We start from the raw sequence: 23,799 nt of genomic DNA on the forward strand, positions 1-23,799 counted from the left end.
GTGTGCGAGAGGTGAAGCAACAAAAGTTTAGTATCATTTAAACATGACATAAACGAATCAGAGCATAACAACAGATCGTCTACATATTGAATTAGTACCAATCCATTGGCAGGTTGAAAAGACTGTAAACAATCATGTAAGGCCTGGGAGAAGATACTGGGGCTGTCAATGAAGCCCTGGGGTAGTCGTGTCCATGTGTACTGTACGCCTTTGTATGTGAAGGCAAATAGGTATTGGCAATCAGGATGAAGGGGGACGGAGAAGAAAGTGGAGCATAAATCTATTACCGTGAAATGGGTTGCGGTTGATGGGATTTGCATAAGGATGACAGCTGGGTTAGGCACTACGGGAAATTGGCTTTCTACCACCTTATTAACCCCTCTAAGGTCCTGTACCAGCCTGTACCCCCTCCCACCACTCTTTTTCATAGGGAAGATGGGACTGTTGGCTACACTGGCTGTACGGACTAAAATTCCCTGTTGTAGTAAACGCTCAATTATGGGGTGAACCCCTAACTCCACTTCTGGCTTTAATGGGTATTGGGGAATTTTAGGAGCGTGTCTACCGTTTTTCAAGTTTACCATGACGGGAGCTACATTTGCCATTAACCCAGTGTCCTGTCCATCCTTAGTCCAAAGGAAACTAGGTATTTGTTCTAACATTTCATCTACCTGAGCTGAACCCTTGTCTGATGTTATGGTGTGCAGCATTAACCTTTGGGGAGTGTCTAGCACATCCCTTACCTCGTGTGCAAACCTTCCTGGGACATCCATAAATATCCCGTCAGGGGTACAATAGATAATACATCCCATTTTGCACAATAAATCTCTTCCCAGGAGATTAGTAGGGGCTGTTGCTGCCAGGAGGAAAGAATGCCTGGCATGCAAAGGCCCAATGGTAACTTCCGTGGGTTTGGTTAAAGGGTAATGCTGTACGCTACCTGTTACACCCATTGCTGGTACTGTCTGGTTATCTGTAGATTTTCAAGAGATTTTAAAACAGACCTGGTCGCCCGTGTCTACTAGGAAGGAACGTTCTGTACCAGCTACATTAACCTTTATTACCGGCTCTTCCCTAGTACCTCCCGTTATCCTGACTGCCTGCAGACTACAGGTATGACCTAACCCCTATAGTTGGCTATCTTCCCCCAGCAAGGCATTTGCAGCAACTATGTGGGCAGGATTTATCTGGTAGTTCTTATGGTTACGAGATGCATCAATACGTTGCTGCATGTGGGGTTCCTGAATTATGACTCTACAGTCCTTCCTAAAGTGTCCTACTTGGTTACAGTTAAAACATTTCTTAGCTGATCTGTTGGGGAAATTTTGTTGAAGTCCGGGAGGAGGGGATTTTGAGTGTGGGTATGATGGTTTTGGGTGTGTGTGAAGAGTGTGTTGTGGTCTGGTGTGGTATGTGTGAGGGAATTGTATGGGTTGGGCCTGCGCAGGATGGTAGGTGTTTAAGACTTGTAACTGTGCAGGTGGATATGTGTCTGTTGGCTGTAAGTGCATATCTTCTAGAGCTCGAATGCTAACAGCCATCAATTTCTCGCTCTGAGCTTCACATTTCCTGGTGATATTTTTGTCATGGTCTATTGCAGTTTCCCTGAGCGCGTCAACTGTTATCCCTCTCCAACCAGGGTGTGAGGTCTGAACTCTGTCTTTCAAACTGTCTTTTAGACCGTCCATTAGAACAGTGATGACCATTCCCCAGTAGTGCGTGCTATCCTTAATGTTTTCGATCCCAGTGTACTGAGTGATAGTCTGCAGCCCACGATTAAAGTAATCTTCTGCAGGTTCACTTTCCTTTTGTTTAATGGAGAAGATTTTACTCCAATTAACAACTAACGGGAAAAATATGGCAAATACGGGCAATGCAATCCTGATTACCTTGATCAGTTAAGGGGATGTCTGCATCCAGAGTACATGCTGTGATAAACTTTTTCACATCTGTACCTTCTGGGAGACATGCTCTTAACACCACTCGCCAATCCTTGTTGGTTGGCTCATGGGCATTGCCTAGATCCTTTATGAAACGCTGACATTTTGCCAGATGTTTCTTGGGGTCAGGAAATTCAGACATAATGGAATGTAGTTCCGCCCGTGTCCAAGGACAGTGCATCGCTACTTCCCTTGTGGGTACGACACCATTCGCATCTGCGTTCCCATTAGGGACAATAATTGTCCTTACAGGGTGGATGCCTCCCACCTCTATACCTTTAAGCCTATTACTGCAGCGAACGGTATTAGTAACCTCCGCTATTGAAGCAGTTGGTTCTAATACTTCCTGCACCCTTATTAAAGGAGCCTCCCCCACCATGGGTTCTACTAGGGCCTCCCCCCATGAGCTAAGGATCCCTCCCCCCCTCTTGATGCCATAGGGGCAGCTACTTGTACTTGCTGGGAAGGGACATTTAATAACTGCACAGCATGGGATACAGCAGACATTGCTACAGGATCACTTTCTGCATCATAGACATTTTCCAAATATTCACTCAGGACCGGGTACAACTTACTTGGTTCAGTTACAACATTTTTATAGTTTTTGTTATGTGGTAATGTATCATCACCGCCCACCACATAAGGTGGCGGGGGTGCGCAAGCGCGATTCGCAATACCTTTGGCAACGCTACCGTGCCGCAAGTTTGCATTTCCCTGTGATGCGTACGCTACGCTGTGTAGCGTTGCGTGCGCATCACCCCTAGGCATGCACGTGACTCCACGCGGTGCTCCATGCATGCCATTAACCCATGTGCGACTCTCATTCAGCCAGAGTTTCAAAGAATCATCATACTCCACTCTTTTCTTTAGGGATTTCACTCTACATATGTGATCCCTAAGGTTATTTAAAATCTCCATATTAAAGCTTCCAATCTTTGGGAAAGGTTTCTCACTCTTACCCGTCATCTTAACCCACACAGTACAGTGCGTCGTTGCGTACGCACCATATTTAGTGTACATTATATGAAGAGCCGACCCGGTCGGACCTTGCATACACAGCGCATCGTCTACCATCCCTGTTGACTGTTTTGCGCCCATTTTGCGAAAAAAACAACAACAATGATGAGACCGGTGGAAGAATTAACCGATAGGCTGCCTCCACACACCTATTCTACAGTTAGCTAATATCTAAAAATAGGGAACACAGCAATACTTACTAAGGCAAGCACAGTACCACCTACAATAGGGAACACAGGAGTTATCTAGCTATAGATAAAACCACAGTAACCACCTATTGTCCTTTTGTCCCCGCAACCAGCCTCAGTCAGAGATGCCACACTTGTATGGTCCTATCGCAACACTCAAAGGCCCTAACTGACCGATGAATATTACAACTACACTGGAAGCTATATTTTATCGTTAACTCTCTTTAACGATAGGAAACCAGGAGGATCCCCTCTGCCAGTATACCTGTTATGAATACCCTATATTTATTACCTAAAATAGGGACCACGAAGGCACAACCTATTTAACAATCTCAATCATACACCTTACACACTTCTATATTGTGGCCAAATAACAAAAATAAAAAAAAATACCTTTCTTTTGATTAATAGCCTTTTGGAGATTACAGCCCTATCAATATGACGTATTTCAGTCTTGATGATTTATTTGAATTCTAACAGAAATGCTAGTCACATGCTTCACTTGCTATTGTGCGTTCGGTTACAAACAATTAGATGTAATCACTACACATGGCAGGAAGTGGCCGTACATCCGGTCGCACGCACTATGCTGCGACTGTTTGCACGTGGTGTACACTAAAACCTTTGTGGCGTTATTGTGCGATCGGTTGCGCATGCAATGCGCGGCCGTTCTACAATAACGTGGGCAAGCACAAATCTCTCCACTATCCCAGATTCTAATCAGCCCTCTCTGAATTCGCAAACTGCGAGTCTCCGTCTCTGAACAAAAATAGGAACGCAGGAAAAAAATCTGCGGGCGCCTTTCCAGTCTTTTGTTCCAAGACGAGGGGAGCAGTTCAAAAACACAGTGATGGGTGATATCCAACTCGATGAGCCCCCATTTATTGATACCGTTTGAACAGCATCGATATTAGAGAGATTTGATTGCACAGACCAGATTGCCCATACCTCCCATTTCAATATAAAATAACTTTGTCACACAGAAACAGTTTGCGGTTCCAACACACACAAAGGTACTATATTGTAAAAAGGGTATAATCAGCCTTAATCTATACAATGCAGCTATATAAAGGATAAAGACAAAGATACAATTACCAACACTTCGCCATGCGGTCTGGATCCTAGACTAACAGCTGTCCATCAGGATTGCTGTGTGTTTCTTTAGGGTCAGGCAGGGAGGAAGGTTGCAAAGGAAAAAAGGGGATGGGATCCAGACTGCATGGCAATTTATAGGTGTACAATTACCTTTGAACATAAGCTGAATACTCAGAGGGGTTCCCTATTGGCCCTTTATTACTGAGTCACAATGGTTGTTGCTATTCATTTGTTAGTAAATGGTTGACGTCACTGGAGGTTGAACTGTTAAAAAAATCCCTTTGTACTAACATTTGGCATGCATATCTACAGGGGAGGTGTACAGTGATTTATACAGTATAGAGTATAATTCTTGGCAGGTCTTCATAACTCGATAGTGATCCCTTCCATATTCATTCTGTTGGTTTCATATTCCTGTTGAGACAGAGGGAAATCGGTAGATACTACTCATGACCCATTTATCTTATTCCTAATCCCAGATATCATATAACTGCTATTTAACATGTAACATTCACTGTATACCTTTAAAACACATAGCATTGTGCGTATCTCAGTCAGTTTAGGGTTAAATGGGATATAAGTTTATTGTAAGGAAAGGCTGCTGTCCGTCGGGGTAAGGTTTCCGACAATAATACTTAAAAGCTGGCTATGCGATTGAAACGCAAAACAGTATTTAAACAGTATTGCTGTACTAACTTTATGTGTTTATGTAATGTAAAAATGGCGCTTATCTGTTGTGAGCACAGAAGCATGGCTCGCCATTCACAATATGACGAGTTGCGGGGGCATGGGATGCGTGTGCATGTATAGCGAGCATGTGCAATTGCGCGTGCGCAAGTGCGTGCGCAAATGCGGCGGGAGCCTGTGTTCACATAAAATGGCCGTGGACGATCAAATCGTCCAATGGATGACGTGTTGCGATTCGTGCGCAATTAAGCGATCGCAACCAATTTATACGGTTTCGACAGCTGATACCGCTTCTCCCCGATGTATTATCGGGGGTCTGGGCGGTAAATGACAGGGGCGCTATGCGCCCCTGGCATTATTGGCGCTGCTATCTACAAGATAGCATCGCCGATAGCCTGGGCCATGTACGAACGGTCATAACGTCTGACCGTTCGGCCGGCTGTAGCTGTCGTTATCGACAGCTACAGCCTGGCGTTAGCCTATCCCCACAGCAGGGACAGCGCTGTCCCTGCTGCGGCGGCTGCCGGCTCCAGGCTCCACGCGGGGATCTCGCGATACTTGCGAGATCCCGCGCATGCTCAGTGGAGCCGGCCGGGAAGAGACACAGCGCATCAGCACTAGGCTGATGCGCTGCTGTCTCTAGCGGGTAGCGCCGGAGGGGGGAGTTAACGCTCCCCCTCTCCGGCCGATGAGATGTTCACACATCTCATCGGTAGTGCTTCCTGCTTCGCCTCGGTAAAGAGGCGAAGCGGGAAGCGTTATAGTGGCACGTTAGGTGCCGCTATAATACATCTACCCCACTGTGTTTTTTGGCAGCTCTGGAGGGTTTTGCCAGATCTGGGCAGGGCTTATTTTGTCTTGACTTCAAATGTTGAAATATTGGGAGGGCTACATAAATATATATTTAATATATATCAATTTATATTTAAAAATACTTCTATTTAGTTAGTGGTGTTGTCATCATTTACTACATCAGTGGTACTCAAACTCAGTCCACAGGACCCCACACAGATCACGTGTTCCAGGTCACCCAGCAGGTGCACAGGTGTAGTCATTATTCACTGACACATTTTAAAAGATCCTCAGGTGAAGCTAATTATTTCACTTGTGATTCTGTGAGGAGACCTGGAAAACATGCACTGTTTGGGGTCCTGAGGACCGAGTTTGAGAACCTGTGTACTACATCATTTATAATTATTACAGGTCGGTTTTGTGTTTTTAGTCAATTATCGATCGATTTTGCAAACAGACCAAAACCGCATATTTACTAAAGGTAAAACCGCTGGAAAACTGACCAAAAACCCGACTTTAGGACATCGGATCAACAATCGATAGTTTTAAACGACTATACAAACCAGATATTTACTAATGGTTGGTTTTAAAACCGATCAAAACAGGGAAACCCCCTCCCAAACAATAGACCAGCCTGTGGCTGGCCTTAGAGATGCGCTGCTTGATGGGAGCGCAGCCTAAGGAAAGAGTCGTGGCATACCCTGGACCATAGGACAGAAATGCAAAAATAGGATCAATCCTCAGGCGCTACCCACAATGGGTAAAACTCACATGCTTATGCCTTTAAAATGTGTTTAATTACATTAGAAGGCTAAAAGCTTGGAAATTATAGCATATATAAGCAAACTTTAAATGCTAATAAATAAACTAATATTTAAGCCGAACTCAAATGGTATATAAAAACATGCACAATTTATTATGCAAGGATAAAACAAATAGCAAAATACGTGTATCCAGACAAATATGCGTCCATATAAAAATTATAGTATTGCCAGGTGGCTGCATTACCAGATTTCAGAAAGTCCCATGCATTGAATAATAAATACAGAGGAGTAGCCCGGATCACTCCACTCTGTGTGCAATGTTCCTCTGGTCCTGATGAAAGCTGGCACCTGTACCACCTCTCCTACCAACGCGTTTCAGGACCACTTGTCCCTTTATCAAGGCATGGGCAACACCGTTGTGGGTAGCGACCAAGGTTTGAGGGCCTGATTCAGCATGGATCGCTATTCTGCAGTTGCTAATATCAGCGGTGACATGTAAATGTTTGCATTCGCATTGCGATCGCAGCCTGACATAAGGACGCCCTCTTCCCCTTACTCACATCCGTATACTTGGCCAACATAGAGAAACAATCGGTAACATTGAGTAACATTGGAAAGTTAATGAAGCTCAGACCTCACTCAGGAATTGCTTACTTCAGCGCATGCTATAAGGCCTCAGGGCCTGATTCAGCAAGTAACACAGTCGGTTGGAACCAAAAATCTCAAATTTGGACTCATCAGACCAAAGTACAGATTTCCACTGGTCTAATGTCCATTCCTTGTGTTTCTTGGCCCAAACAATTCTCTTCTTGTTGTTCATCCTCAGTAGTGGCTTCTTCGCAGCAATACGATCATGAAGACCTGATTCACGCAGTCTCTGAACAGTTGATGTTGAGATTTGTCTGCTACTTGAACTCTGTGAATACTTTATGTGGTATCTAATCTGAGGTGCTGTTAAGTAGTGGTTTCTGAGGCTGGTAACTCTAATGAACTTATCCTCTGCAGCAGAGGTAACTCTTGGTCTTCCTTTCCTGGGGGGGTCCTCATGAGAGCCAGTTTCATCATAGTGTTTGATGGTTTTTGCAACTGCACTTGAGGATACATTCAAAGTTCTTTAAATTTTCTGCATCGACTGACCTTCATGTCTTAAAGTAATAATGGACTGTCGTTTCTCTTTACTGAGTGGTTGGTGCCACAATATGGATTACAACAGTAGTCAAATAGTGGTGTCCACTGTGTACTAACTCTACCTTTGCACAACACAACTGATGGTCTCAAACACATTAAGAAGGCAAGTAATTCCTCAGATTGACTCTTGACAAGGCACTACCTCATGAAGCTGATTGAGAGAATACCAAGAGTGTACAAAGCTGTCATCCAAGCAATAGGGGGCTACTTTGAGGAATCTAAAATATAAAACCTATTTTGATTTGCTTAACCCTTTTTTATTTACAACATAATTCCATATGTGTTCTTTCATAGTTTTGATGTCTTCAGTATTAATCTACTATGTTGAAAATAATTTCAATAAACAAAAACCATTGAATAAGAAGGTGTGTCCAAACTTTGACTGATACTGTATGTCTGACGGTTCAAATACCGACAGCAGAACACCAGCAGCCTCCAAAATCCCGATCGTAAGTATGTTAACTATTACTAACCCTTTCCCCCCACTAACCCTCCTTTAGGGGTGCCTAACCCTAACCTCCCCAACAGTGCCTAACCCCCCCCTCTAAGTGCCTAAACCTAACCCCCCTTTCCCGCTCCCTAAACCTAAGATCCCGGGGGGTGCCTAAGCCTACCCTTCCCCTGGGGGTGTCTAACGCGAACCCCCTCTTCCCCTACCCTAACCCTCCCGGGCAGATGCCTAACCCTAAGTGCCCCCCAGAGCCCTAAACCTAACCCTCCCCCCCGCCTTCCACCCGGGTTACCTTCGTTCGGTATGCCGGGCGACGGGCTCCCAGTGTAGGGATAATGATAGGTTTCTGTCATAAGTCCCCTGTCGGGATTAGACAGTCGGGAAGCCGGCGGTTGGCATTTTGACCGTCAGCATCCTGACTCCATACCCTATATATATTTGTACTGCCCCCAAGATGGCTGCCGTCTATGGCTTATTTTATGCAAATGTAAATCAGTTTCAGTCCTATTAGTGAAAAGCAATAAAACAAATATTATTATTATTTGGTATAATTTTGCTGCTCTCTCATACATGTCAGACCTCACTGTCCAGTTCTGTGCATGCTGGACACACTATTTATTTTGCAGTGCAAAAAGATCATCGGCACATGGGGTCTTTGTTTAGACCTACTGTATAAGCAAATCGAGCTGAAGGATGCAATTTTGCATCTGGATAAACTGTTTTAGCAATGCAAGGGGTACATATGTAAGTTTGTTATTGCATGCAAGGAAAATGCTATTTACTTTTAAACATATATTTTAATACTGCAATTTCTAAACATACTAGTACAAACACCCCCGTCCCATGCTAATTTTGTCCTCACATTTCATATTTGTTGTCCCTCCCCCCGTGCCACCCCTCACCTTCTGCAAAATAGCATAGTTTTGCCAAGGTGCAAAATTGCACCTTTTAACTCGATTTACCCCTAAATATAAATGAGGCCATTAATATGTTGCTGTTCCCAGCATACAATTGCAGTGTAATTTGTTCTAAGCACTGAATATATGATTAAATTATTTAACCACATCAATAAAGAAGCATAAAATTGCATATTCAAGAGACAAAATACAATATTTTCCTCCCATTTGTCTTTCTATTCAAAAATGTAAAGCCACAAAGTGCTGGAAGGCTGTATCTGTACTCATTTTCAGTGTTGTTTGATTTAATGAAAGTTTCCATGGAGCTATTCTGTTAATGATTACTTTTAATATGCTTCTAATTATAATTCAACTGGGTTGCTGGATATGGTTAAACAGTGCATTCTCCTCTCAAAGAATCAAGTGCAGAATAGTTTAAATTCCGTAAAAGCAGATACAGTCGGTACAACATATCAGTAATGTTACACAACTGTTTTATTCAGGTCATTGATGAGTCAAAATGTATATCATGGAGTTCAAATATGTAAAGTATAAATGTTTATGTTTGAGTCAGCCATAAATTGTGTGCACAACACATTTGTGTATTAGTACTGTATGTTCAATATTCAAATAAACTAATAACATCTGTGATTTGATATAAATAAACACATTATAATCATGTGTGAAAGTACTTGCAAGACTGAATTATGATAAAACATACAGTATGTATAATGGTGTCACGATATACAGGAGAAAGAGCTGTCTCTGTTACAGTGGCCTACTTACAGTGTTGCCTTCACTCACATGAGCTATTCTGATGAAATACTGTCTAAGTGGTAAATTTACTAAAAATCATGTCTGGTCGAGTTTTACCGTTTTGAAACTCGATTTGCCTCGCTGAAACTCGGGTGAATTTAGGCTTCTGAAATATTCAAAATTACCAAGAATCGTGTTTTGCTGAGAGTGTGTTTTCCGATGGTGTATGCGATCGAGTTTTCTCATCCGAGTTTGCAGTGTCTGACCGCATACAAAACACTCCTGAACCAGCAGCTTGCACATATCAGTAAGAAAAAAAAAATTGCATAGGGTTCCCCCTATTGTTAAAATTTGCACCAGACTCAGATCCGGCCGGGTGTAATGCCACATCCAGGGTACCCTTTTACCGGGTCTCCCTGGCCAAAGAATTATCACCCCAAGACACTCAGCCCAAGCCTGGGATCTCAGGTGAGGTGGGGCCCACCCAATAAAGGGGTCCCCCCTCTCCCAAGCACCCCAGGCTTAAGATGTAGCCCGGGGTTCTTCCCCACACCCCTGGATTGTGGGTGCAGGGATAGTGGTGTTGAAAGTAGAATTAAACTATTGTTTTTTACAGTGGAACTACAGGTGCCTGCCCTTTGGCACTTGTGGAACTACAAGTGCCAGCAGGTGGCCGGCACCCATACCCCCCACTGTAAAAAAAAATAGTTAAAAGACCACAAGACACACACCGTAGTAAGTAAAATTTTATTAAATACCTACCACACTTACATATACTTACCTGCTACCAGCTGTTCTGTCCCCTTGTCCAGGGTGTACCTGTTAAAAAAAAATCCTAGACCAGAAAGTCACATCCTCTATACGAGATAATCCTTTACTATGGAATACACTGAAAATATGGCATATTGTAAGAAATAAAGTGTGATTAAACTCCCATAAATCGTTATTCCTTCCATTTTTAGGTAATCCCGAATTTCAAAATGGCTTGGCGGCCTATCCATTTTCAATTCGGCGGGTGGGAGGTGTTACTAATTTAGGTTACTTGGAAAATAGAAATTTGCGTCAAGTACGGACGTTCACTGAGGCTGTGGAGAGGTATGGAATTTTGTCGGGTTACCCCCTGGCCTTCCTGCCAGTCAAACACTATATCAGTCCAGTAGTTGGAGTGTTTTCTGATCGTGATTGGGAGAATCCAGTGGATACCATTTTATCCCAACCCCCTATACTTAGGAAGGCTATGTCAATTTATTACCAACATTTTAAGGTTAATTTGAGTCATATATCTTCATCTAGGGCAGAGGTCTTCAACCCGTGGCCCACGGGCTTGTTCCCCATTCCCCTCTGACCGGGGAACCGTGGAGCGGTTCCCCGAGGCCCGCCGACAGGCTCCATCTGCCGGGCGCCTGCTGAGATTTTGTTGCCAGTGGGCGTCCAGCCGGTTCTCTCCATGACCCAGCGGCAGCCGGAGGCTGGAGCTCACTCCTGAGCTCCGGCTTCCGGCTCCCGCAGTGTGTAGTGCACTATATGAGAGACGTCATGACGTCTCTCCCATAGTTCAGAGGAGCAGCCAGGTGGACTGGACAGCAGTGGATGCCAGAGTGGGACTTAAGTTAAGTATTGGGGTTTTTTTTTGTGTGGGTAAGCGTCTTCACTACAGGGGGTACTACTACTGGGTGCACTACTACTAGGGGCAAAACTTCATGGGTGCTCTACTATTAGGGGGCTAAACTACTGGGGGCACTACTATTGTGGGCATTAGTACAGGGGGCACTACTAATGGGGCATTGCATAGGGGGCACTGCATAAGGGGCACCAGTCCTGGGGGTACTGGATAAGGAGCACCACTACTGTGGGCTCTGCATAAGGGGCACCACTGCTGGGGGCACTGCATAAGGGGCACTACTACTGGGGGCACTGAATAAAGGGCACCACGTAAGGGGCTTTACCACTGTGGGTTCTGCATAAGGGGCACCACTACTGGGGGCACTGAATAAGGGGCATTACCACTGTGGGCACTGCATGAGGGGCATTACCACTACTGGGGGCACTGCATAAGGGGCACTACCACTACTGGGGGCACTGCATAAGGGGCACCACTACTGGGGGCATTGCATAAGGGGCACCAGTATAGTGGGCATTGCATAAGGGGCACTACTGCTGTGGGCATTATGTGTAAGGAGTACTACTGCTGTGGGTATTGCATAAGAGACACTACTGCTATGGTCATTATATGTAAGGGGCACTACTGCTGTGGGCATTATGTGTAAGGGGCACTACTGCTGTGGGCATTGTATAAGGGGCACTACTGCTGTGGGCATTATGTGTAAGGGACACTACTGCTGTGGGTATTGTATAAGGGGCACTACTACTGTGGGCATTATGTGTATTAGGGGCACTACTAACTGTGGGCATTGTGTATAAGGGGCACAAATGTGGGCATTGTGTAAAAGGGCCACTGCTATGTGTCATACATGAATAAGGGACACTACTATGTGGTGTAATGTGATTCAGGGGTGAATCAAGATTGTGCTACTGTGTGGCATATAGCTTAGTGGCCCTCGGGCTTCGTTGAATTTTTTAATGTGGCCCACACTGTCTTAAAGGTTGAAGACCCCTGTTCTATGGGATTATCACAATGGCTATTAAAATTTCTTACTCACACAGTCGAGGACCTTCTTACTGTTCTCAATACTTCATGTAGAACTCTTGCATCACTTATGTATGTATAGATGTTTCTAAACATTTTTCATAGGGCTTACTAGTCTCCGCACAAAAGCTTTCTTATGGGGCATTCTACTGTACATCTCATTTATGTTATAGATGTGGAGAGTCATGCAGATCTACATAATTGTTTTTGATCATGCCCACTGGTCAGGAGATTTTGGCTTCAAGATAAGAACTATGCAGAGGCCTCTTCTGAATTATGGGCCTGATTCAGAGCCGAAAGCTCTGATCAGAGCGCTCGCTCTGAATCAGTGCCCTCCTCCATGAAAATGGAGCGGCCTCCTGGCCGCTCGCATAGCTGTGGGTGACCACCCATAGCATATGCGAGCCTCCATGATGATGGTCGCGATGGTCTTGACCATCATGACCATCGGGCTTGTGACAGAGACCCTGCGGTAGGGTCTCGCTGCCGCAAGCCCTGGAGTGATTTTGGTTCTATCAGAGCCAAAATCACTCCCACTGACATCACTAGTGATGTCAGTGGGGCTGGCTTCAGACGGTAGGCGTTCCCATGGGAATGCCTCCATCTGGCAGGCACGCCCCCGGTACGCCCATCAAAGGGGGCGTGCTGTCAATCAACATCGACAGCACGCCCCCTTTGGTGCGAGACCCGGAGCGATGGAGAGCCTGTCGCTCGCCGGGTCTCGCGCATGCGCACAATGGAGCTCCCTCCGCCGTGCGCATGCGCAGTGGGGGAACATCGACCCGCTTGCGAGCGTCCTGCGCTTGCGAGCGGGTCTGAATGACCCCCTATGTTCCTTTTACGGTGGAGTGGGTAATTTTTGGTCTTGTCCCCACTAATATGAGGGCTAGTAAGGGGGGTAAGCGTTTACTGTTGGCAATTAGTTCGGCATCCCAAAAGACAATGTTACATGAATGGATATCTTCATCCTCACCATCATTCTCATTATTTATGTCCAAATTGTAACATTAGACAAGGAGTCCAAGGTAGAATTTTTTTTTTATCATGTGGGAAAGTTATATATCCACTTTGTCTTTGGACATGAGGCGTCAAATACATGGTTGTCTGAAAAACACATCTTGGTACTTTCATACTAGTCCTAGATAATGATCCCCCAATAGACAATACTCCTACCCATGCTTGACATGTATTGTATATTGAGTGATGTGTGCAGGCTTTGGCGTCTCTGGGAGGGATGGGTTTGGGAGAGAGAGTAATTGTAATTTTTTCGTTTCTCTTTTTTTTTAATTTATGTTTTATTTTATGTCAACTTATACAAACTATTATAAGTGTTGTTACACAATATCTAGGTAATTGTTGTTTTTTCAAATAATTTACAATTTGTATTATCCTTGTTAAATTGTCCAAGGCATTGTTTATCACATTGGAATCGTCTACCTAATTCTCTATCCATTCGGATAGAGCTGAAGCTTACCACAGCCTAACTGGGTCCTGGCAGCTTGCGAGGCCAGGAGGTCTGCATCCATGGACATAGACCCTGGCCTCAGCACTCCTAGAAAATGGGGACAAAACACACCTGTTTCCGGGAATGCAGGCGTCCCCTTCCCCACAATGCCCCCAAACGCTACTGCTTGTCAATCAGGCAGAGGTTTGGTTTAACTCCGTGTGGTATCATAGGACCCAATCTGCACATGCGCAGAACGGGTCCTGCGCAAGCGCAAATCCACTTACCATCGGAGATGTGCACTACCCATCGGGTTAGCGTACTGTACATCTCTGAATCAGGCCCTCTGCCTGCAAACACCGTAGATGGAAATGTGAGTATGGATGTGTTGCTGTCGAGGCGTCCCAATACCATAGTTGAAACAACACAGGAAGCAAATTATGCCTGTTCAGGATAGCACAGAGGTCTGCTCACGCTGCACATCACTCCCAGCTGGTGCTTAGGTCTGTTTGTGCTGCAACTGCCCCGTCTGCTGTGTTACTGAGCATGGGGATGGCTCTCCACAGCCTCTTGCTCACAGTATGTCTTCCGAGCATAATAGCACACAGGCTGCACGCCAGAGTTCCCTCCTAAACAACAGTATGGGCACAGCCATGTTGGACTCTGTCACCTGACGTTCTTCCTCCACTCAGAGAGCTGCTCCTAGACCCGCTGATCACAATAACCAATCCCTGGGGATCCTCCCCTATAAATTCCATTTCCAGACTGGCCTCTGTTGCCAGAACAAAGTCGTTTCTTGCTCAGGCTACAGCTCAGTGCTGTGCTCCCAGGTACTCTGTACCTGAACGGCCCCAGTTCGTTATATCCAATTCCTATATCTGGTAAACAAGTTTCTTATACCATCTTGCACACCAGTCTGGTTTCTACTACTGAGACTTGTTCTTACAGCCACCATCAGTTCCAGCTGATACCTCCAACCATTGGTTTCATCTTATGCTTCCAATATTGAACTCATATTAATTAAGTTCTTCAATATATCAGCATTTGTCCCAACCAATGAAGTTAATCAATTCATTAATATTGGACTCATATCAATTAAGTTCTTCAATTCTTCAACAATGGTTTCAGAACGATCAAGTTCATCAATTCTTCAACATCGGATTCAAATCCATCAAGTTCTTCAAATCATCAACAACGGACGCAAACCGATCCAGCTCTCAATCCAGCATCATCGGTCCCAATCTGATTCTGCTCATTCATTCAATATTATCATCTCCAGTTCTCATTCCAACCTGCTTTTTAATATAGACATTTCATTTTTGTTATCGTCTTTGGGGCCATCATCCTCTGCAGCTCCTCTACCTCCTCACAGCAATACATGAGGCAGTCCTGGCTCAAGCCACCCAGGTTTATTCACACCTCCAGAGTCTCCTCTTCAGCCTCCCACGACTGTTCCAGCCCAAACCAACCATCAGGCATGACAAAAGTATGGTTCTAAGGCAGGAGCATCTATGAAAACACAACTGATACTCAGGCACTGTAGAAATGCACTGAGCAGGCTTTTATATTGATTGGCTGATAGGTGATTCCCTGCATGAATTATCAGTGCTAAAGGTTATTGATAACACCTAAGAGAAGTGTTGTGTTATCTCTAGCCTGAGGCTGAAACCAGCTAGATTCTGTTAAGGATCCTAATTGAGAAGTCCAACAATAACCTGCTGAGTGTTGGAGGCAGGCCAGTGATTAAAAGGGTATAAGACTGTTGGTACTGACAAGAACCACTGCAGAGAGGTGTATCTTTCTAGAAGCATTGGGGGCCCATACAAGATGTTGTTATTGGCCCCACAAAGTTCTAATTGCAATGTCTGGTCTTATATGACCTACCTGATGGCCTAGATATTTTACCTCTGCTACCACAATCTGGCACTTTCAGGTTGAAGATTCAGATAAGCATCTCAAATTCATGCTGAAATTCTAGCAGCAAACATGCTCCTCATATCCTGTGGTTGGCTATCCATGAAAAAATGGTAAGTGTATTTTTCAGTCTGTGCTGTGGACTAAAAAAATCCTGAATCTGTTGATAAATGCTTTCCAATACCTTTTATTTTCCTGCAACATTTACTCAAATGTAAGTTATATACAAAGTTAGCTCTATTCATTCCCCCTAATGACCTAACAAATTATCCAACCTGGATATGGAGTATGAAAAGCGATCTAATATAATTGACGATAGTCCACACAAAACTGGGTGGTTTTGTCTTTTAAGGGCCAATACAGTGCTGGCAGCTCACAAACTATGATATGTTTAACTTCCCACCATTGTTTAATGTCATTTTGAAGCTTTGAAGTTACAGTATTCACTGGTTGACCACGCCAGTCCAGAATCAACTTCATGCTTAAAGAGGTGGCTTTTTGCCGGCTTACAGGAAAAGATTCTTGTCAGACTCTTAACAATTCATCAGCGTACAACAAATTGTGGCATATTAATATGGTGTGCTTGGGAAGAAACCCGATGTTGAAGGTATAAGTCGCTGGATGTAATAAGTATAATTGCTTCTATTTTGAAGATTTTAACACTTTAAGTGGCCCTGCGCTGATTTATTTAAAGCAGTGTGTTCCAGCCAATCAGAGTGGCTTTTCTCACACTCCGACCAATCAGCGAAAATCAACAGAAAATGTACGTAATAAGTGACAAATCTGTAACCAATTACATGCCGTCCTGTTTATAAAACAATGCTATTTAAAATAGACAAGTATTTATAGAATTCAGTACACCAACAACTGACATGCTATAGTATAGGATGTACTGTACAATAGTAAGTTAATGCAATAAGTGACATCACTTTCTACAGTGGAGGAATGCAAAAGGTTTTGGTTATGCAGTAAATAAACTATGCTGTTTAAATTGCACTCCTACCCCTCGCCCCCTTCACATTTGTTGAATTTGCTGTTTTGTTCATGCTAAATTATCTATGCTACCTTTTAGGAACATTCTATAATTTGATTTTTGAGCCACAGGTCCCAGAACATAGTAATAAGCTATAATGACCAGAACTTTAATGGTGGGTGGGTTGCTGAAGATCCTTTGCTTTGGTTACTATAAATTATCAATGAACTCATTGTAAGACTGTGCTTCATGCTTGTCTAAGAAGTTTGGAACATTCTGTTCATGTCTCCTCCCTGGAAAACACACAGTAATGAAGATGAAGGGGATTAGGAAAGGGGGACAGATATAAGATGAGCCAGTATCTTGTGGAATAACCACTGATTGTGCTTGCTTATATTTCAGTGGCGGAGAACCAGAATGTGAAATATCTGTGTGTAAGTGAAGCTTGCCAACCACTGTACATTTGCCAAAGGCCTGCCAAACAAGTTCAGTTTGTTGAGCTTTGTTGGTTGCTGCCCACAGCAGATGAACATGCTGCAATATTAAACAATCTGAATAACATGACACATCGGCAAATGAAAGGCTTCCTCTCAGAAATATCATACGGTCATTGACTGTTTTAGAAATGCTCAGTCATAGTTAAAGCACATTTGTGATTTGTTTTCTTGTCAAGTAGCATGTCTTTGACTTCTTCATTTGTCTTCTCATATAAATGTAATTTCTGTCACTGTCTTCTGACACCATACTGTAAAATGACCATATTGTTAGGCGTACAACTGTGGCTGTGTTCTAACTAAAGGGAAAGGCTATATTTTTGCCCGCTCACCATGTTGTCACTTACATAATGGATTGGATACATTTAGAGGATGACTTTTTTCTAGATGGGGCCACTGCATATACAGGGGACAGAAATCTTAGAAACCTAATAAAATATATACTATAGAAATTACTGGATGGATTCTGTGTCAATAAGACTTCCTGGTAACTCATGGATGTTACCACCATCTTGATAATAACACATTGCAATATACAGTGATCACTAAACACAAGGCCCCATCACCATCTTTCTTTCATACAGTTTTACATTTTATATGCAAATATAAAGAGCTAGCTGGGATACCTGCCATTGCCCGAGTTGAAGAAAGGACCTTGAAGTACACCTGCAGCCTTCATTTTTACATGTAGACCAACATTGGAGACCATGGCATATGAATATGTGCTTGGAGGAAATTAGTAACTGTCAGTGCAGGTGCAGAGTGACAGTTGATCCTCTGACTTACTTCTCTCCGTTGGAGCTCTGCCTGTCCCCCACTGGTACATATCAGCCTGTGCCAGAGCAGTGCAGTTTTAGGCACTGGAAGACATGGGCAAAGTAGCTTAAACAAAAATTTTATATCAGAGACTCCACTGCCTACTTGGTGGGCACCATGTAAACCTCCATGGCCCTGACAAATGTAAAACATAGCCAAAAACCTTAATCTGGTCAAAATACACCATCATGCCAAATTTGGTTTAGCTAGGTACAAAACTCTGGCCGTGCATAATGGACAAACAGACACACTGTCAGGATGCGGCCTGGGATCGGCCGCTACTCACCTCCATGCTGGCATCCTTGGGCTTACGTGTTCAGTCGCTGGGAGTGGAGGTGAGTGGTGACTGAGTATTCTCCCCGGAGTCTGCTAGGGCTTCCGTGCGTGCGTCCTGGTTCCCAGGGTGACGGGCATGGGCGCAGCCATGTTGGACCATATCACCTGACTAGTCTCTCCCAATGGTAGTCCTGCGGTCACTCAGCTGATCCTCTGATCCAATGACCAGCTACCTAAGGGTATTTAAGTATGACTCCAGAAACAGATAACTGCTGTTCAGCTTCGCTGTTTCAGTGACTGTGATACTCACCAGTATTTCTCTATGTTAATTCCTCTGTGGTTTTCTTCAGCCTTCATGCTGTTCTCCAGTGTTATTTGCGTCCACTACAAGGCTGACTTTCAGTGTGTCAAGTCAGTTCTCTCACTGAACTCCAGTTCTTTTCTAACAGCTCTTATGTTGTTATTATTGTGCTGTTCAGTTCCCCAGCTGCCTCCCTGTGTTACTGGTGTCTACTTTCATGCTAATTACTAGTTAGCTCTCAGCTGGATCCTTAACAATTCTCAGTGCATTCCTGTGTTACATTTCTCTGTGTTCTCAGTGCAAGTCAGCAACTGGTCAGTGATTGGTTCCTTTACTATTCTCAGTGCAATCCTGTGTTACATTTCCCTGTGTCCAAGTATTCAGTACACACGCTGATCTCCTGTGTTCAAGTATTCAGTTCATATGCTGATCTCCTGTATTCAAGTACTCAGTTCATACGCTGATCTCCTGTGTTCAAGTATTCAGTTCACATGCTGATCTCCTCTGTGCAAGTACTCAGTTCATACGCTGATCTCCTGTGTTCAAGTACTCAGTTTACACGCTGATCACCTGTGTTCAAGTGCTCAGCTCATACGCTGATCTCCTGTAGTCAATTATTCAGCTCACTAGCTGGTCCCTTGTGTCCTAGTTATTTAGTTCTAATGCTGGCCTCTAGTGTTATACCTTTATTGTCTCTGTGCTGGTTTCCTGTGAATTAACTCTCTTAAATATAGTTACTGGTCTTCCTGCCACTCTGGGCAGGTCTAGCCAAACCTGGGTTTGGCCGCAATAGCTAGACCTAGTACTGTCACTCACCTGCTTGTTCCCTAGCCACCCTAACCCCCTGGCTTCTATCCTCACCTGAAGAACTTCCCATACAGTTCCTGACACACACATTCACACTTTCTCGCTTTTTATATAGCTTAACCCAATTAACACTCTTAAAGATTCTAAATAGAAATGTAATTCTCAACCCAATTAGACTGCAGTTGCAAGACTTGTTTACTTGACTCTAAAAAGGGTCTGCATGTGCCCAAGCCTGACACTGTGTGTATTGGAGCCTCACAGTGCTGTATGGCTGTACTGTACTGTGCCCAAGAGAGATTACTACCTAATCATATTGACTTCTGTTTATCTTATATCACCTGTATCCTTTTATGTTCAATAAACCTACTCTGGTTTGGAATCAACATATGGACTTACCTCCTGGTTCACATCTGCTACGCAACTTCCAACTTGTAGACATCTGCCAATAGCTTTGACCTAGAGGGGATCTCACAAACCTACTCCAGCTTCAGAGGTTCCCTTGTGATGGGTATAGGTAACACCATCTCAAGATGTCATTACCTATCAATGAGAAATACAGCTTTTCATAAATTAAGCCACAGCGCAATGCCCAAAGCATAGTTATATGAACTGCAGTAACAATGAGGGCCGGTCGAATTGGGAGGCAACAATGGTGGTCGCCCTGAGGTCCCCACACACAGGAGGGCCGCCACTTATGGTCGGTCTGACCCAGTGGCACCTGCTGTAGCTCCGTGTTCTTCATGCACAGAACACAGAGCTGGAGGCATTCAAGTCTTGGTTATGCCACAGGAGGTGAGTATCGGGGCCACGGGGGATGGGTTGGGGGGTTGCACTGCAAACACGGGGTCACTGTGTGGCATGCAGAGGGGCATTGTGGAACATGGTAAGGGTCATAGCGGTGGTGGGTGTCATATATTTTGGAGGGGGTCAGCACAACTTAGTTGGTCCGGGGCCCCCACAAGCCTTAATCTGACCCTGGTAACAAGTGAAAATTGAGGGACTGCAGGAGAAATCTGTTATATCTCAGCGGTAGACCAATTAAATAGGAGGAAGTAGCAAACTGAAAATGTATTATTACTGCTTCATTAATAGACTCAGCAAAGTAAGCAAAGTGTCAGATGTCGCTTATACTGCTAAAATATATCTAAAAATAATATGCACTCTGTGATATGACATAATTATTATTACTGTAGAAGTCTGTATATAAAATACTAGCTCTAGCTCCCCCCTCTATTAGAACAATGATTTTGCAGCACAATGGCACAGTTAGCATTATTGCCTCACAGCATTGGGGACATGGGTTCCACCAAGGCCCGGCCTATGTGCATAGTGTTTGCATGGTCATCTCATGTTTTTGTGTGTTTCCTCCGGGTGCTCAGATTTCCTCCCACACTCCAAAAAACATACTGACCATTAGGTTAATTTACCCGACAAAATGAATCCTAGTGTGTTTCTGTGTCTGTGGGCCTGATTTAGAGGTGGACAGGTTTAAAACATCAGACGCAAGTGCCAGGTGTTTAAAAATCTGCGCATGCATTCCGATGGTTACTGATGACGGACGTATATCTGAATTGCAAGGAGATCCATGCAACTTGCATTTCTGGCCAGTGAGTAGGAGGGGGCTTTCGACGGCAGGCATGTCGACAGGTGTGTCTGGGGCGTAAGGTTGCTCTAATATCCGTTGGTGCAGCTGATGACTGTTTGATGGTGTTACTTTCAACATCAGTGCCGCAGCCAGTGGCCGTCTCAATAGCAAGCCCATTAACTGTGGTTTTAAAATGCGTAGTAGTTGATGTGACAAAAGTCACAGCCACTATTGCACCTCCTTCCACATCTGAACCAGGCCCTATGTTTGGCAATATAGGCCTTGATTCAGGGAAGTTTTTTTTTTTTTATTTGTGCGGCCTCCTGGCCGCTCACATAGCTGTGGGTGACCACCCACAGCTATTGCGGCTTGCGACGAGACCCTTGTGGTAGGGTCTCGTGGCTGCAAGCCCCAGAGAGCTTCTGGCTCTAATAGAGCCGGAATTCCCCGCCTGACATCACTGGTGATGTCAGTGGGGCCACCCACAAACGGGAGGCGTTCACTTGGGAACGCCTCCGTTTGTGCAGCCACCCCAGGCCACACCTCCAAAACAGAGCAAGCTGTCGATCAAAATCGACAGCCGCCCCCTTTTGGTGCGAGACCCGGACCCGCCCGTCGCTAGCCGGGTATCGCGCATGCGCACGTCGGAGCCGGCTCCGGCGTGCGCATGCTTAGTCGCCAAAACATAGACCCGCTCGCGAACGTATAGCACTTGTGAGTGTGTCTGAATCAGGCCCATGGATTGTAAGCTCCATTGGGGTTGGGAATGATGTGAATGACTTAATATTCTCTGTAAAGTACAGTGTGATATGTGAGTGCTTTATGAAAAGGTAATAAATATCTCAATAGTTTTAAATTGACATTACACCAATGTTCATTAACTCAATTTTCACATTAATGTAATATTTCAAAAAGTTTTATGTTTAGGTTTTAATGAGAACTAGGATTAATTACTTTGTTAATTACATATTTGTGAATAGAACTGACATACTTGCACTTAGAAGTGTGCACTTACAGCCTGCTTCAGGGTTGTACGTAAACCTAATGGTTTATGCACAACTCCGATGTTTAATGATTGGCGCATGCCAGGGGTGTTTTAAGAGAGAAGGGGGCCCGCGTGCAGACTCAGGGCCTGATTCAGACCCGCTCGTGAGCGCATAGCGTTCGCAAGCGGGTCGATGGTCGGCCAGTGTGCACGCGCAATCCCCAGAGCGAGCGAGAACTTCACTCGCTCCGGAGTTCGCTAGGCGGGGAGGGGCGGTGGCTGGACAAACGGAGGCGTTCCCGAAGGAATGCCTGCCGTTTCTGGCCGGCCCTACTGACATCACTCGTGATGTCAGTAGTGAACTTCCTGCTCTACTAGAGCAGGAAGTTCACTCGGGCTTGTGGGAACCGAGACCCTACCACAAGGGTCTCGTCGCAAGCCCGATGGTCGCGATAATCGACCCACAGCTATGCGAGCGGCCTGGAGGCAGATTTTTTTTTTTTAAATCCGCCCTGATTCAGAGCCCTCAGTGTGGACCCCCTCCTCTCTCTGGCGGTCCCATGGTGTACTGTAGATTCTGGCTTAGTTCGAGAATCTACTGCGCATGGGCGGGTCTCCGGGAAAATGGTACCCGCGCCGTTTTCCCGGGGACAGTAGTACTGCATATGCAGTGCGGAGAGGTAAGTATAAGACTATGGGTGCACACCCTGCACCCATTATAGATACGCCTCGGCGCATGTGCAGGACTTGCACTGCAGATGTGCCAATCACCGACTGCGACGTCAATCGCAGTCCTCCCTAAGTCGCAACATGATTGACATGCTGCAGCCATGTAGGGGTGGGGAAGGGGCAGTGATGCCAGGGTTCTTGAACCAGGGGGCGCGTCAAGGCATTTTCAAGTTGTGCCAAGGCTGTTGACTGTGTCTTCTGACGCAGCTTCATTGACCATGGCATAGTGAAAACATCAGCCATCCTGCGTAACCTGAGGGCTACTTAGCTGGGCGATGTTTTTGCAGATGAGCACGCAGCAGCAGATCACAGAAGCTTGCAGGAGGCGTCCACTGACACAAGACGCCTCCTGCAGCATTAGCATATTTACACACAGCAGCTGCGTGAATAGACAGCTGCTGTGTGTACTGCGTACTACTCTACATAAGGCCCTTAGCACTTAGTTTGTGCACAATATGTACTAACTATACTTACGATGGCTACATCTACAGTCACAAATAAAAATAATCTTTACAATAAATATTTCATTCTTCTTAAACTAAAATTAATATTTCTTCTTTCAGATAATGTTCTGGGCATTGTCCTAGGGTGTGTGCTTGGGTTCCTCACGCTCCTAGTCCTACTCATATTGATTGGACTCCATGAAAAGAAGCACAGCAGGTATGTGACAACGACTCAGCAGCATGAAAACTATAAGAGCTGCACTGGTTTATTGCCGATTAATACCTTAAACATCCTTACTAAACTTAACACTTAGCTTATCTAATAAAGAGACGGACACAAATACAGCTTGTCTAAAAGGTCACAGCTTTTATTTATCAATTAAATAATTCACCTAACCAAGGTGGCCAGGAGACGCTGCATACTCAGTTCTAGCTTTCAAGCTGGAGACATACATGGGGAACGACTGAAACGCTCCCCCTAAAGACGCACTTACGTTGCGAAGGTCTCGCCATAATACATCGAGGTCCAGCGCCCTCACAACGCTCTCTTGCCCCACAATAAAGCCATTGAGATGCAGCGTTCTCCCGCCATGCGGCGCCTTCACCGAATC

General features: G+C 44.8%; 1 protein-coding gene across 1 annotated transcript in view; it reads left to right on the plus strand.

Moving 5' to 3' along the window:
* SUSD2 (sushi domain containing 2) overlaps positions 1-23,799 on the plus strand; it is a 289,389-nt gene that overhangs the window by 256,327 nt on the left and 9,263 nt on the right. The window contains exon 26 of the mRNA XM_088449259.1: positions 23,309-23,405. Coding sequence (XP_088305385.1) covers positions 23,309-23,405 — 97 coding nt within the window. The remainder of the gene's footprint in view (positions 1-23,308; positions 23,406-23,799) is intronic.

The sequence above is a fragment of the Taudactylus pleione genome, unplaced genomic scaffold, assembly GCF_031769625.1.
Source record: "Taudactylus pleione unplaced genomic scaffold, aTauple2 ptg000479l, whole genome shotgun sequence".
Classification (NCBI taxonomy): Eukaryota; Metazoa; Chordata; class Amphibia; order Anura; family Myobatrachidae; genus Taudactylus; species Taudactylus pleione.